This window comes from Archocentrus centrarchus, chromosome 13, assembly GCF_007364275.1.
Source record: "Archocentrus centrarchus isolate MPI-CPG fArcCen1 chromosome 13, fArcCen1, whole genome shotgun sequence".
Taxonomy (NCBI): Eukaryota; Metazoa; Chordata; class Actinopteri; order Cichliformes; family Cichlidae; genus Archocentrus; species Archocentrus centrarchus.
In genome coordinates, this window is record NC_044358.1 from 9,578,324 (window position 1) to 9,590,422 (window position 12,099).

The 12,099-nt window shown below is 44.5% G+C and overlaps 1 protein-coding gene across 2 annotated transcripts in view; it reads left to right on the top strand.

Moving 5' to 3' along the window:
- The window catches only part of plekhg2 (pleckstrin homology domain containing, family G (with RhoGef domain) member 2), a 114,047-nt gene that overhangs the window by 35,461 nt on the left and 66,487 nt on the right, over window positions 1-12,099 (top strand). For both annotated transcript variants that reach the window (XM_030744732.1, XM_030744733.1), the window contains exon 3: window positions 5,882-6,420. In XM_030744732.1, coding sequence (XP_030600592.1) covers window positions 5,882-6,420 — 539 coding nt within the window. The remainder of the gene's footprint in view (window positions 1-5,881; window positions 6,421-12,099) is intronic.

Below are 12,099 nucleotides of genomic sequence, written 5' to 3' on the forward strand. Positions count from 1 at the left end.
TTTGATTCTGATTTTTGTCTTATTCAACATGCAAAGGTTGTTTTTACCGCTTTATAGAACAATTAAGTAACTAATTAAAACCAGCTCATTCAATGTGGCAGTAAAACACTTTAATCTTCACGTTAGCCTGTAAAAAACTTACAGCTGCATGTTCATACAATAAATCTTGTCTGTTCTCGGTCCCGTCTGATCTCTGCGAAATCATCTGATTTCTTCCCTCTGCTCGTGATGCTGAAATGTGATGTTTCCCTGCACATGTCCACACCCCTGTGGATTTGTGATACTTTTGACATGTATATGTGTGTGTGTGTATGTATTTGTGTGCGCGTGCAATAATCTATAAGCGCTGCACCTGACTTCAAATACAGGATGTGGTTTGACAAATAGTCGCCTCATTTTCTCGCACCCACACACTCACACACACACACACACACACACACACACACACACACACACACACACACACACACACACACAGCCAATAACAGGAAATCAGATGTGTTGAGAAACAGTTTTTTCAGTCTGAGTCTGGGTTTAACGGTGAGCTGTGTCATATCAGTGATTTGAACAGAGAAGCAGCATGTGGACTGACTGACACACGCACACACACAGAGACGCACAAACCCTGCAAACTTGAAGTAAGTCGTTCTCTGATGGTTCATTTTTCTGCTTTTTTTCCCTGATGTGCTGCCTTTGAGGCCCTGATCTGCTGATTTGACTGAGGTGTTGTGTCTTTTCTTGCTTCCGTTTTTGTCACTCTGAACTCCCTCATCAATTATTACTTCACTGTGTTTTTTAATGACCAAACCAAATGTGCTTAAACAGCTGCACTGGTATTAATTTAGCTGGTTGTAAGGAGCATGTTGAAGGTGTTCAGGTGGTCATGCTGTAGAACCCTTTGTGCTAGCGCAGCTGTAAATGTGGCTTCTCATCTCAGTGTTTAAAAGACATTTGCATTTGCAGTGAAAATATTAGCGAGGTATTTGAGAATAATGTAAAGTAAAAGCTCTCAGTGCAGGAAATAGATTTGATTGTCATCTTACTCAGCACAAAACCATGCACGTGCTCTTCGACAGACAGTCTGGATTCGCTCTTTCAGGGACATCTGGACAAAAGTTGTGCTACGCTGCTTCTTCTTTAAATTCAGATGTTTTCAGTCCCATTGCCACAGGTGTGTAAAATCCAGCACCTAGCCGTGCAGTCTGGCTTTACAAAAACTGAAAGAACGGGTCGCTCTAACTCAATGAATTTGAGAGTGGTGCTGTAGCAGGATGCCACCATTTCTTCCCTCTCAGATATTCCACCATCAGCTGGAAGCAGTGTTGTTGCAAAGTGGAAGTTTATGAACCACAAAGTGGCAGACCACCTAAAGTGAGATAGCGTGGTTGCCAGTGCTGAGGTGCATGGTGGGTAAAAGTTGTAATACATACAGTATATATATATATATATGTTCCCACATTCTGAGGCAGCACAGTTTAAATCTGTCATCTAACAGTTTCTCAGCCTTAACAAATGTGTTTAGTCAGATTCCACCTGCAGCTCCATGTTTATGCACATACTGTAGTTTAGTGTTGGTGCTTTGCCACACCGGCTGTGTCAGTAATGTAATGGGTGCTGGGAGATACAAATACAAGTAGGAGAATGAAGGTGTGAGAGTGACAGCATAGCAGTCACATATTTGCTGGTTTGGATCCCGTTTGGATCTTTGTGGATCTTTGTGTTTTGCACTTTGGTTTATTTTGTGGGTTTTTTCACTTTTCCTTACACTTGCTGCAGCAACCAACAGGTGTCGCTTTTACTTTCATTTCCAATTTGTGTTGCATTTGTTACAGTTTCACTACCACTTGGCAAGTAGTTGGTGAGTGTCTGCAGACTAGTCAGCGTCTTCCATGCAAACTACGGGCTACTGCAGCAACCTGCTAGCAACCTCCAGCAACCACTCTGGTCAGGAGATACACATTTTTCCCCAGCAATCAGTGGTTGCCAGGTTGTCACCAACTGGTCTCTAGGCCCGAGTTAGTTTTAGGAAAAGATCGTGGTATCAGTTAGCACGTGTCCCTAATCAACAAAACCCTTCATGTTGAAATAGGATAAGATGACCAAAATTAGACATAAAGCCACATCTTTTTCACTCTGCCATGATAACTGTTCACCTTTAACTTCTTAAATTAAATCTCAGCATTGCTAAGAGGTCTGGCAAACCAAGTTTTTTTTGTTGGGTGTGCCATAAAGAAGGCAAAAATTTTGACTCCCATCATTAGATGAGATTTGTTTTATGTCTGTACTTTTAGCTGCGCTGTCTTTTATGGGCATTTCCCTCTTAGCTGATACAGTAAGGATGACAATGATGTCAGCACTGTTTATAACAGAGCGCAGATGAACTCATGGTGGTTTAATGCTGGAGCTGAGCCAGACCAGATAGGACAGGATGTCCGGGGGGGGAGGCCTGCAGTGATCTCAGCAGGGACCCCCTCATAAAATGTCTATATTTCAACTAATAATAAGAAGTTAAAATAACCAATTCACACATAATAATTTGAGTGTATTTTTAATTTGACTCAATTTTCTTGAAGTCCATATTTTACATAAAATACTTTTTTCCCCAAATGAAACACATGGAACAAAGAACGTCTCCATAAACCACACGTATGTGACATTAACTGCTTTACAACAGTGCTGGCAGCGGCTTTCAGCGCTGTTCCAGTAAGAACCTGCAGTAATGTTACGAAACTCTGGAATATCAGCTGGAAAGTGGAAAAATGTTCCACTTTCCAACACCGTACGGAAAGTCCTCCCGCCGGGACGTCTGGAATTTAAATGCTAATGAACTTTAATTCCTTCTCCATCTCAGCGTCTCTCTGCCAGCAGTCGGTTCAGGTGTGATTGTCTGAAGCGAAAGATCGGAGTGTTTTTTTGAAGTTGTGCTCACGGTCACAGAGATGTTGCCATGTTTGGTGCCATTGTGGAGAACTGTAGCCAAAAAAAAAAAAAAACCCAAATGAATGGGCCCACATTGTTTATGCAGACTCAGTAATTCCCTCTGAAACCACAAACTGGCAGCAAGCTTTTGCTAAATGTTTCAAGGAAACACAAAAGAAATAAAAAAGCTTTGTGAACTTGTTTTCAGGGAGCTCTGATCTGGGGCGGGGGGGCTCACCTTCTCCACCATAGCTTAAACACTGGCATTAATTTGTGCCATTTGGGCTCCACTTTGTATATAATAAACATGTAAGAGCAAAGATCTTTTTAAATGCATTTTACAGAAATGGTGAATGCTACATTTTGCAGCACTTTATCTGTCTCTGATGGCTTTTCCCAAACTTTAGACTCTCAGTTCTGTTTGGACTCGGGCAGATCGGGCTTTAGCTTTGGGTAAGACGTAGATCTGCTTTGAACCAGCATCACTTTGACTGTTTGCCTTAAAATAACATCTTAAATGGTCTAGTTCTTATATAGCGCTTTTCTACTCTAGCTGAGCACTCAGAGCACACTATACAACATGTTTGCATTTACCCAATCACACTCATTCCTACTCTGATGGTTGCATCGGAGAGAGCAACTTGGGGTTCACAGGGACCAGAAACCGTGGAGCATCAGTGAAGTCCAGCAATGAGCTGTAGCAACAACGGTGATGTGAAGTGTGCGGGTCCCAAGTTAACCTGAACCTGAAGCGACTAAGAGTGGGTGTGACTGGTGTGTGATGGAGAGGTAAATAGGATTACCTATACAACTGGAGCCTGGAGATATACTCAGTCTGGCTCTTTATGAGGACTGTTCGTGCGCAGCACATCTTTAAGCTGGTGCTGTGGACGTTCTCTTAGCTGAAGTTTGCTCTGTTTTCACCGTCTTCTTCCTGCCATATCATGGTTTAACCCTTATTCTCCATCTTCACTGTGCTGATGTGTTTATGTTAGCCTAGCCACAGCTCTGTAGGGAGCCACCAGGTAGCTCATCATTATATGTCCCCTCCACATGTTGCTGCTGTTTAGCATCATGTCTTTGTTACAGCCAAAGTTACAGCAGAGCTGTTCAAAATCCTTCAGTCAGATTATATACCATCTTTGACAGACGTCTTCTCCACGGAGCAGAAGCTTCACGATGTTCAGGGGACGTCTGGAACGACTTGCTTTAATAAAATAAGTCAGGGTGACGTTCCCTCTGAAGGGGTTGGCCCTTTAACTGAGGACACGGTGATTTAAAGATTTCAAACTAAAGTAATGGAAAATAAAGCATGAAGCTATGCTGCTGTCTGACTCATGGTCACACTGTTCCGTGTCTAAAGATGTGCTGCTCCTTTGACATGTGAGAAAGTCTTTCATAAAAAGGAAGATTTAATAAAAAAAGAGGAAGACGGTGTCAGAGATGCTCTGCTCTGTTGCACACACACACACACACTTCCTGTTCACACTGGCAGTCACACAGCAGTTTTACAGTTCAGCGTGTTCAGTTGTCAGGAAGTCGCTGTGGCTGCTGCTGGAGGTGTTTCTGAGGGATCACCTGTTTGACGGGCAGGTAAGAAGCTGTTTTGGGTTTTGAAGCAGGGAGGAGTTCATGGTGGACACGCACATGCATCTGGTCTGGTTGCAGGTTTTGGGAGAGGGTTGAACAGTGCAGGTGTTCAGATGGTTTTAAGCTCCCACTGTGGAAAACACACACCCATTCACCGCTGTTAATGTGTGTACGGCAGCAGAGCAGCAAACTCTCGCGACCCGTCTTCACTCTAAGGCACTATGAGAGAATGTGCCTCACATTGAGCTTCAGACATCGAGTCAAACAGATTCAGACTCGTAGGGAAATCTCCGTGATGAGTCTAGATTGATTGATTTGTGATAGAACGTTCATCTGGGAGTTAGCAGCTTGCTGAAAAGGGAAGATGACTACACATTGCTGTAGTTGAAGCTACCGCCCAGATGTGGCCCAGCTCTGCAGTTCTCTTTTGGCCACATTCAGCTTTGACCCACAGCTTTGACTCAGGGTGAACCACAGGTCCGCCTTACAGGGGCCAAAGGTCCAGTGTGTTGTGGTGAATGGCCCATGTATGCCAGAACTACACGTTAAGCCCACCTCATGATTTGAGGCATAAAAGTGGGCGTGGTTTAGCTGCCAGAAATCTGCTCAGAGAGTTTTATAAGCCTTCCTAGCTTTGCTGAATCGTCCTTTTAGACTGGGACAAAGATTAATCCTTGTCTGGGAAAACGGCTGACAAAGTTTATACACATGCTATAATATTGTCAATGATGTATGTTTTATACAGCCTTAAAAAAAAATAAACGCATGCAAATGTAAAATGTAAGAAATAATCTTTGATTTGTTTTGCAGGCCTGAACATCACAAATATATAGATGTGTGGGAAGCTTTCATAGGAGACACACATTAAAACAGCATTCAAACATCTAACTAAAAACCCACACGCTGTTCTTTGAATGCAGAAATGGATGCTCCGACCTGTCTTTGCTCTCTCTAAAGATGGAGCTTACTCTGTTTCCAAGGCTGAAATCAGCTGCCTCCAGCATCACCTTTAGCTAAGTTAGCTAGCTTGTCAGTTTGCAGGTGCTGTGAAGGTGCATCTGTGTGTAGCTCACGGATACAGTGACTGGTCTTTTTTGTTGTTTTCCTTGATAAGAATATATCTTGTATATAAAAGATGTCTTGTAAGCATTTTGAACAACACAATATCAGGTTTATGGAGCAAGAAGTGACCACAGAGTGCTAAGGAATGCTACCTAACTTCCCGCTACAGCTTATGGGACTGACTCACTGCTGGAGCCTCTGCTGGACTGCAGGGGAACTGCAATTTTGTTGGCTTAATTTTTCAACTCAGAAGTTTCTGCTTGATTAAAATAAGTTGAAGGGCTAATTTGTGTATTTTTCTTCTTTACAGCCGCCAAACGTCCCTCCTCAGTCTCATCTCTGAGTGGGATTGTGGGTAGGATGATGTCATCTGGAGAGCGAGGAGCGTCGTCCTCCTCCTGCACCTCCGTCAACACCGTCTGCTCGGACGGAGAGCGCCCCGCTTCCCTCTCCCTCTCCTCCTCTGCCTCCTCAGTCTCCCTGCAGGACTCCTCGCATTCCTCCTCCTCCTCCTCTTCTTCCTCCTCACTTCCTTATGGTGCGGTGCCAACATACAATGCCTCATCATCATCATCCTCCACGCCAAAAAGAAACGGTTCAGACATCAGTCTGGACCTCACTCCCCTCACACCTCACGGAGGAGGAGGAGCTCCTGGAGGAGGAGGAGGGGCTTGTGTCGTCAAGATGACAGGAGGAGGCCATCCCAGTAAAGTAGCCAATCTGGTGGAGGTGTCGACAGCTGCAGCATCAGTGGCTACACCTAGGCAGCTTTCACGGCTGGACCGAGTGCTTCTGGAGATCGTAGAGACGGAACAAGCCTACGTCAGAGATCTGAAGAGCATCGTGGAGGTAAGAGTCTAGTCGACATGAAATCATTATATAGTGATTTATATATTAAATATTATAAATGTAAGATGGCTATTGTGATACTTCAGATGTTGAGTCCAGGAGCCCAAAATATTGACTTCATTGGAGCATTTCTGACCCAGAGGACGCAGGCTGGAGACGATTTGCTAAAAATAACAAATCTGGTTCCACGTTGGGGTTTGATTTCATCAGTCAGCTGTTTATGTGAGCAAAACAACTGTAAAATGTAATTACACTACTCACAAAAAGTTAGGGATATTTGGCTTTTGGGTGAAATTTCAGGATGAGCCTAAAACGCATTCAAACCTTTACAGGTGAACTTAATGTGACCTTCTCTAAGCTTTTGAATGCACATGTCCAACTGTTAAATGTTTCAGAACTTTTTGCACAAGTTGCTGTTCTCTAACGAGGAGCTTAATGGCAAAATTCACAACAGATCCTCGAATCGACCGATAAATGTCCTGGTTCATGATGAGGACGACTGTTTAAACACCAGCTGTAACTGAACCAGGACATTTATTGGTCGATTCGACGATCTGTTGTGAATTTTGCCGTTAAGCTCCTCGTTAGAGAACAGCAACTTGTGCAAAAAGTTCTGAAACATTTAACAGTTGGACATGTGCATTCAAAAGCTTAGAGAAGGTCACATTAAGTTCACCTGTAAAGGTTTGAATGCGTTTTAGGCTCATCCTGAAATTTCACCCAAAAGCCAAATATCCCTAACTTTTTGTGAGTAGTGTATTATCAGTAATGCATTTGGCTGTATGTATTGGCATAGCTTCTTTTCCAGCGTCGGTCATATAATACCTGTGCCAGCATCCACCAGACAGTCAGAGGCCACGCCCCTAATAATGCAAAGCCATAATCCAAATGAAAGAGGTGACCCCCCCCCCCCCCCATACAGCTGTTATGAAGGGATAAATTAACTCTAGAGATTAAAGCAGTGTCTGTATCAGTCATGTTTATTTCTGCTGTAAAGTATTAACATAGGAGTCTATGGGGGGCAGACTCACTGTGGTGCCTCTGCTGGACTGCAGAGGAACTGCGGGTTTTGACACTTCCTCTTCATCTTCATCTTCCAGATGTTGGTGCTCAGTCTGTTACTATTGTCCAGACTGAAGCCGTAACTCAGGCCAACTTTCTCAGGCTAATTTTACATGCTAACTGTGTGTGTTGATGCAGCAGGTACCTGCAGCAGTGTTATGTTTCTCCCCTGATAGCAATGATTGTTTAGCCTAAATGTGCCCCACATGTGGCCTGACTTTTGTCAGTGTCATAAGTGCCATAGGTAGCCCAGATTAGGCCCAGATGTGTGCTGTGTGTCTGTGAGGGGCTCTCAAAAAGAGGGTGAATGCTTTCTGAATGATGACATGAGAGTCTATGTCGGCAGTGACTGACCTCAGATATGTGATAACGTTCTGAAGCTGTTACCAAATCAGCAGCAGCCGAGAACCCGTTCAGGGCTGGTGGTGAGTGGTTGCATCATTAAAGCGCCCGCGAGCCAATCACGGTGCAGCTGTGATGAAATGAAGAGAACGCAGTGGAGAGGCAGCAGTGCAGCCCTCACCTCTGTGTGTGCATGTGTGAGTGTGTGTGTGTGTGTGTTTGGGAGGAGCTGGCTGATTTACTGGCCAGGTGTGAATGCCTTTGGGCCTGTTTACCTGCAGCTGGCCTCCACACACCTACTCCCTCTGTTCCTCCACAGATGGACACACAAGCTCTCCACACTCAGAGTTTTACAAACTTCTGTGAATGTCGAAACTCGAATGCTGTCTTCATCTTCTCCTTTTTCTCGTCTCTGATCTCAGCCTGTCTTAGTTCATATCTTTATATGCAGTCAGTCTAAAACAGAACTCATTTCACTTACAACCTGTGAGTGATTGATTTTTTAATTTCATGCTTGTGCGAATAGAGTTTGACTAAAACTCTCTGAACAACATCGGGATGGCCAGAAAAGAAAAAGAAGCCAAATTCAATTTGGCTTGCAAACCCTGTAAGCTCAGACAGACGTCTGCATTTCAGAAATACCAGCCTTATTGTTACTGTTCCTGTTGCATTGTGGGACATCATTCCAGATTTCTCCTAAAGTGAGGAATGTGTTCCCACTGAGTGAAAAATGATTTTTTTTAAAGGAACTTTTGAATGGAAAAACTCTTCTTGACAGAATTTGCTGACTTGGTTGTTTGAGTGTGTGTGTGTGTGTGTGTGTGTGTGTGTGTGTGTGTGTGTGTGTGTGTGTGTGTGTGATGGCAGAGGATGAAAGCGGCAGTAAATTCTCTATTTTACTTCAAAAGGATGTTTCACACTCCAATCATGCAGCTGGAGAAATGCGTACACACACACACACACACACACACACACACACACACACACACACACACACACACACACACACACACACACACACACACACAGGCTCAGCAGTCATCAGGTTTATCAGCTGTCTGTCAGTTCCTTCTCTCCGACCTTCTGCAGAGGACAAACTTCCAGCTCCTGGTTAATCCCTCCTGACTCCTGCTTTCATCCCCACTCAGAGGTCATTTTTACAGTCACATGACTCCTCTAGACTCTTATTGGAGTATTATTATCACTAAATTCTTTTCCCTGAACCTTGTTTACAGTTGAGGCATTGTCCCACTAGTTTGTGATGAAGCAGAAGTCAGGCTTTTCCCACTTTGCTTGTATTTCATTTGGTATTTACCGTCCCATGCTGTCAGTGAGTGAGTCCACATAGGACCGACTATCAGTGTCACTTCCTGTGTGGATGCCCTTTAGCTGCTGACCTCTTCCATGCTCGGTTAGCTCTCCTGCTAATCACAGAGCAACTCAGAGCTGAGCGCTTCCACAGAGAGCAGGTAGAGACCAACAGGTGATTAAACCTGCGCACTGATAAACATCACAGAGAGGACAAAACTTCAGCTCGTTTGACTCGGTGCACCACGCCTGCAGCATACCTCACATTTCTGTAAGCTTTCTTCCAGCTGTGAGCACCTCTGTGCTGCAGTGCAGGAAAACAGCATCCATCAACATGCCACTAAAAATCAGTCTGCATATTTCTAACATTCCCCTCTCTCTGTGATGGAGACAAGGTCTGATGATAGGTGTGTGTGTGTGTGTGTGTGTGTGTGTGTGTGTGTGTGTGTGTGTGTGTGTGTGTGTGTGTGTGTGTGTGTGTGTGTGTTGGCCTGTAATGTAAGCCTTCAGTCCTGCTGCTCTCTATATTTGAGGTTTTGCTCAAGTCTGGTTTTGATTGAGGCTACATGATGTCACGCTCACTTGGAATCTGAACCAACTACCATAATAGGCTCGAGTGTGTGTATGTGTGTGTGTGTGTGTGTGTGGGTGTGGTGTGTGTGTGTGTTGAGAACAGTACAATGCAGCATCACTTGGAAAGAGGAAAAGACGGAGCTTTTCAGAGTCATCTGTGTCCGTGGTGCCAGCAGGCTGACGTCGCTCCACCTGCTTCGACTCTGTTCATTGACCTTTATTAATTAACGCTGCCTTTCTCCACATTTCTGCCTCATGTCGAGAGATTTGTCTAAAAATTGCTGAAAGAAGCCTGATCAGTTTTTTTTATACTCAAAGATTGTTTTGGGAGTAAAAAAGAAAACCAAGCAAACAAGAGGGGATGGAGCTGCTGGTCTGCAGCCAAGTGGGACAGGAAACTGAGGAGGAGGAGAGAGGGGGAGAGACAGATGAAAGGGGGGGGGGCAGAAATTGAGAAGGTGACAGAGCCAGAGAGAAAGAGAGGGAGAAAGAAAAGGATTAGGAGAAAGAGGTAGGAGAGAAAGAGGGAGGAGAGAAGGAAAGAAGGAGAGAAGGAGAGGGGAAAAAGAAACGAATCAAAGGACAAAGAATAATTTGGACTTATTGAGAAAGGAAAGACAAAATGGAGGGATGAAGGAATAAAGCATGAAACAATGAGGCTGTAGAGTGGAGGCAGCGTTTATATTCAGCGGCCCAACCACATCAGTGCAGAGCATCGCTCATGTAAACTGTTATGAGGTCAGTGGGTTGGTGCACCAGGAGGAGGACGAGGGCAGGAAGAGGTGACCGGATGGGAGGCACAAGCTCTGTGTGAACAGAGATGAAATACAATGAGTGCAAATGACAGAGGTTACAGCAGCCTCCATCACTTCACCAAACACCACCTGAAACAAACCAAACCCTCGGCACTGGGACCGACACTCTGTGCACAGCGCCCCACAGAGGAAGGCGTCAGTAATGAAAATACTGTTAGTTAGTTAGTTAGTTAGTACAAGTCTGACGTGGACTGTTTCCTGTTCCACATGTGTAAAAGGACAAATTCAGGCCCATCAGCCTGGAGACCCATGTGTTTTCCACTTGGTTTCACTTTGTCCTGTTTCATTTTGTCTTCGCTCACCTTTGACCTGCAGCTTCATTCACTTGTTCAGTTTAGCAGGGGCAGAGTAAGGACCTCTCAGCATCAAGCAGGCTGCTGGTGAAATGCTTCAGGCTGAGTTTAAGCTAAAGCTAAACCAGCACAGTTACAGAATCTAGAGGAGGTCGTGGTTAACTGTGCACTATTGTAGGGTCTTACCTTACAGTATGAAGCACCTTGAGGCGACTGTTGGTGTGATTTGACGCTATATAAATAAAACTGTGGATTTGAGGCCTTGTTGAGGCCTAACAAGCGGTTTTGTTGCTTCACTAGACCCAGAAAATAGCAAGTCAAAGACTAAACTAACTCCACTTGGACTCAAACCCCTGTCTTCTGGATGAAAGTCCGATTTTCTGAGCCCTTCATTTAGAAGAGCTTTCTGCTGGTTTTGACGTTCAGCAGTCTCTGCACCATCTCACTCAAATCCTTCCTCCCAGGAAGGCTCTTTGGGAAACAGTTGCCATCAGCTGACCCTGACTACAGCGTAATCCGATCCAAACGGGGGATTTGGAGCATCCGTGCACGTAAACACCGGAGCGTATTGAATCACATGCCGTGTAAACAGCTGAGCGGAAATCTTCAGTGTGAGAGAACAGGAACGGTGAGGCTGTAACCACATTTATTGATGCTGTCCTCATGTGGGCCGTTTCTGAAGACAAACAGCAGACTCTGTGGTTTCGTTTGAATGATTCACATCAGTGAAGTTTGACATCTGAATTTAAATTAGCAACTGTCCAGAAGATTACGTTTTCACATTTCTCACATTTCCCCCGGCCCTCATTCGTATAAACACGCTCCTCTTCCTCAGCCTTCCTTTCCCTCCATCTGCTCTTTGTTTGTTTTCATTACAGTTTTCCCGAGCAGATCGAAGCATCTCTCCCGCTCTTCCTCATTCCTGCTGTCTTCTCTTCATCTTTCGTTTAGCTCTGTCATTTTTCACTCATCTCTGGCTCTCCATGCTTCCCGAGTGTATGTGGGTTTTTCCTCTTGCCTTTAAAAGGTGATGAATGTGGCCAAGGCCTCTCATTATATGCCTCATTATACACACACGCAAAGCACGGGGAACTCTGTGTGTGTGTGTGTGTGTGTGTGTGTGAGTGCTTGTTATGGACACGATTTAGGAAAAAACAGAAAGCAGAGTGATGGAGAAAGAATGGCAGAGATGATTTATGTGTGCAGCCCTGAGAGGGAAACGAGAGTCGCATGGAGAGCCAGACGTGTGGACTTTATTACAGTGAACACTAGAAATAAACATCGCA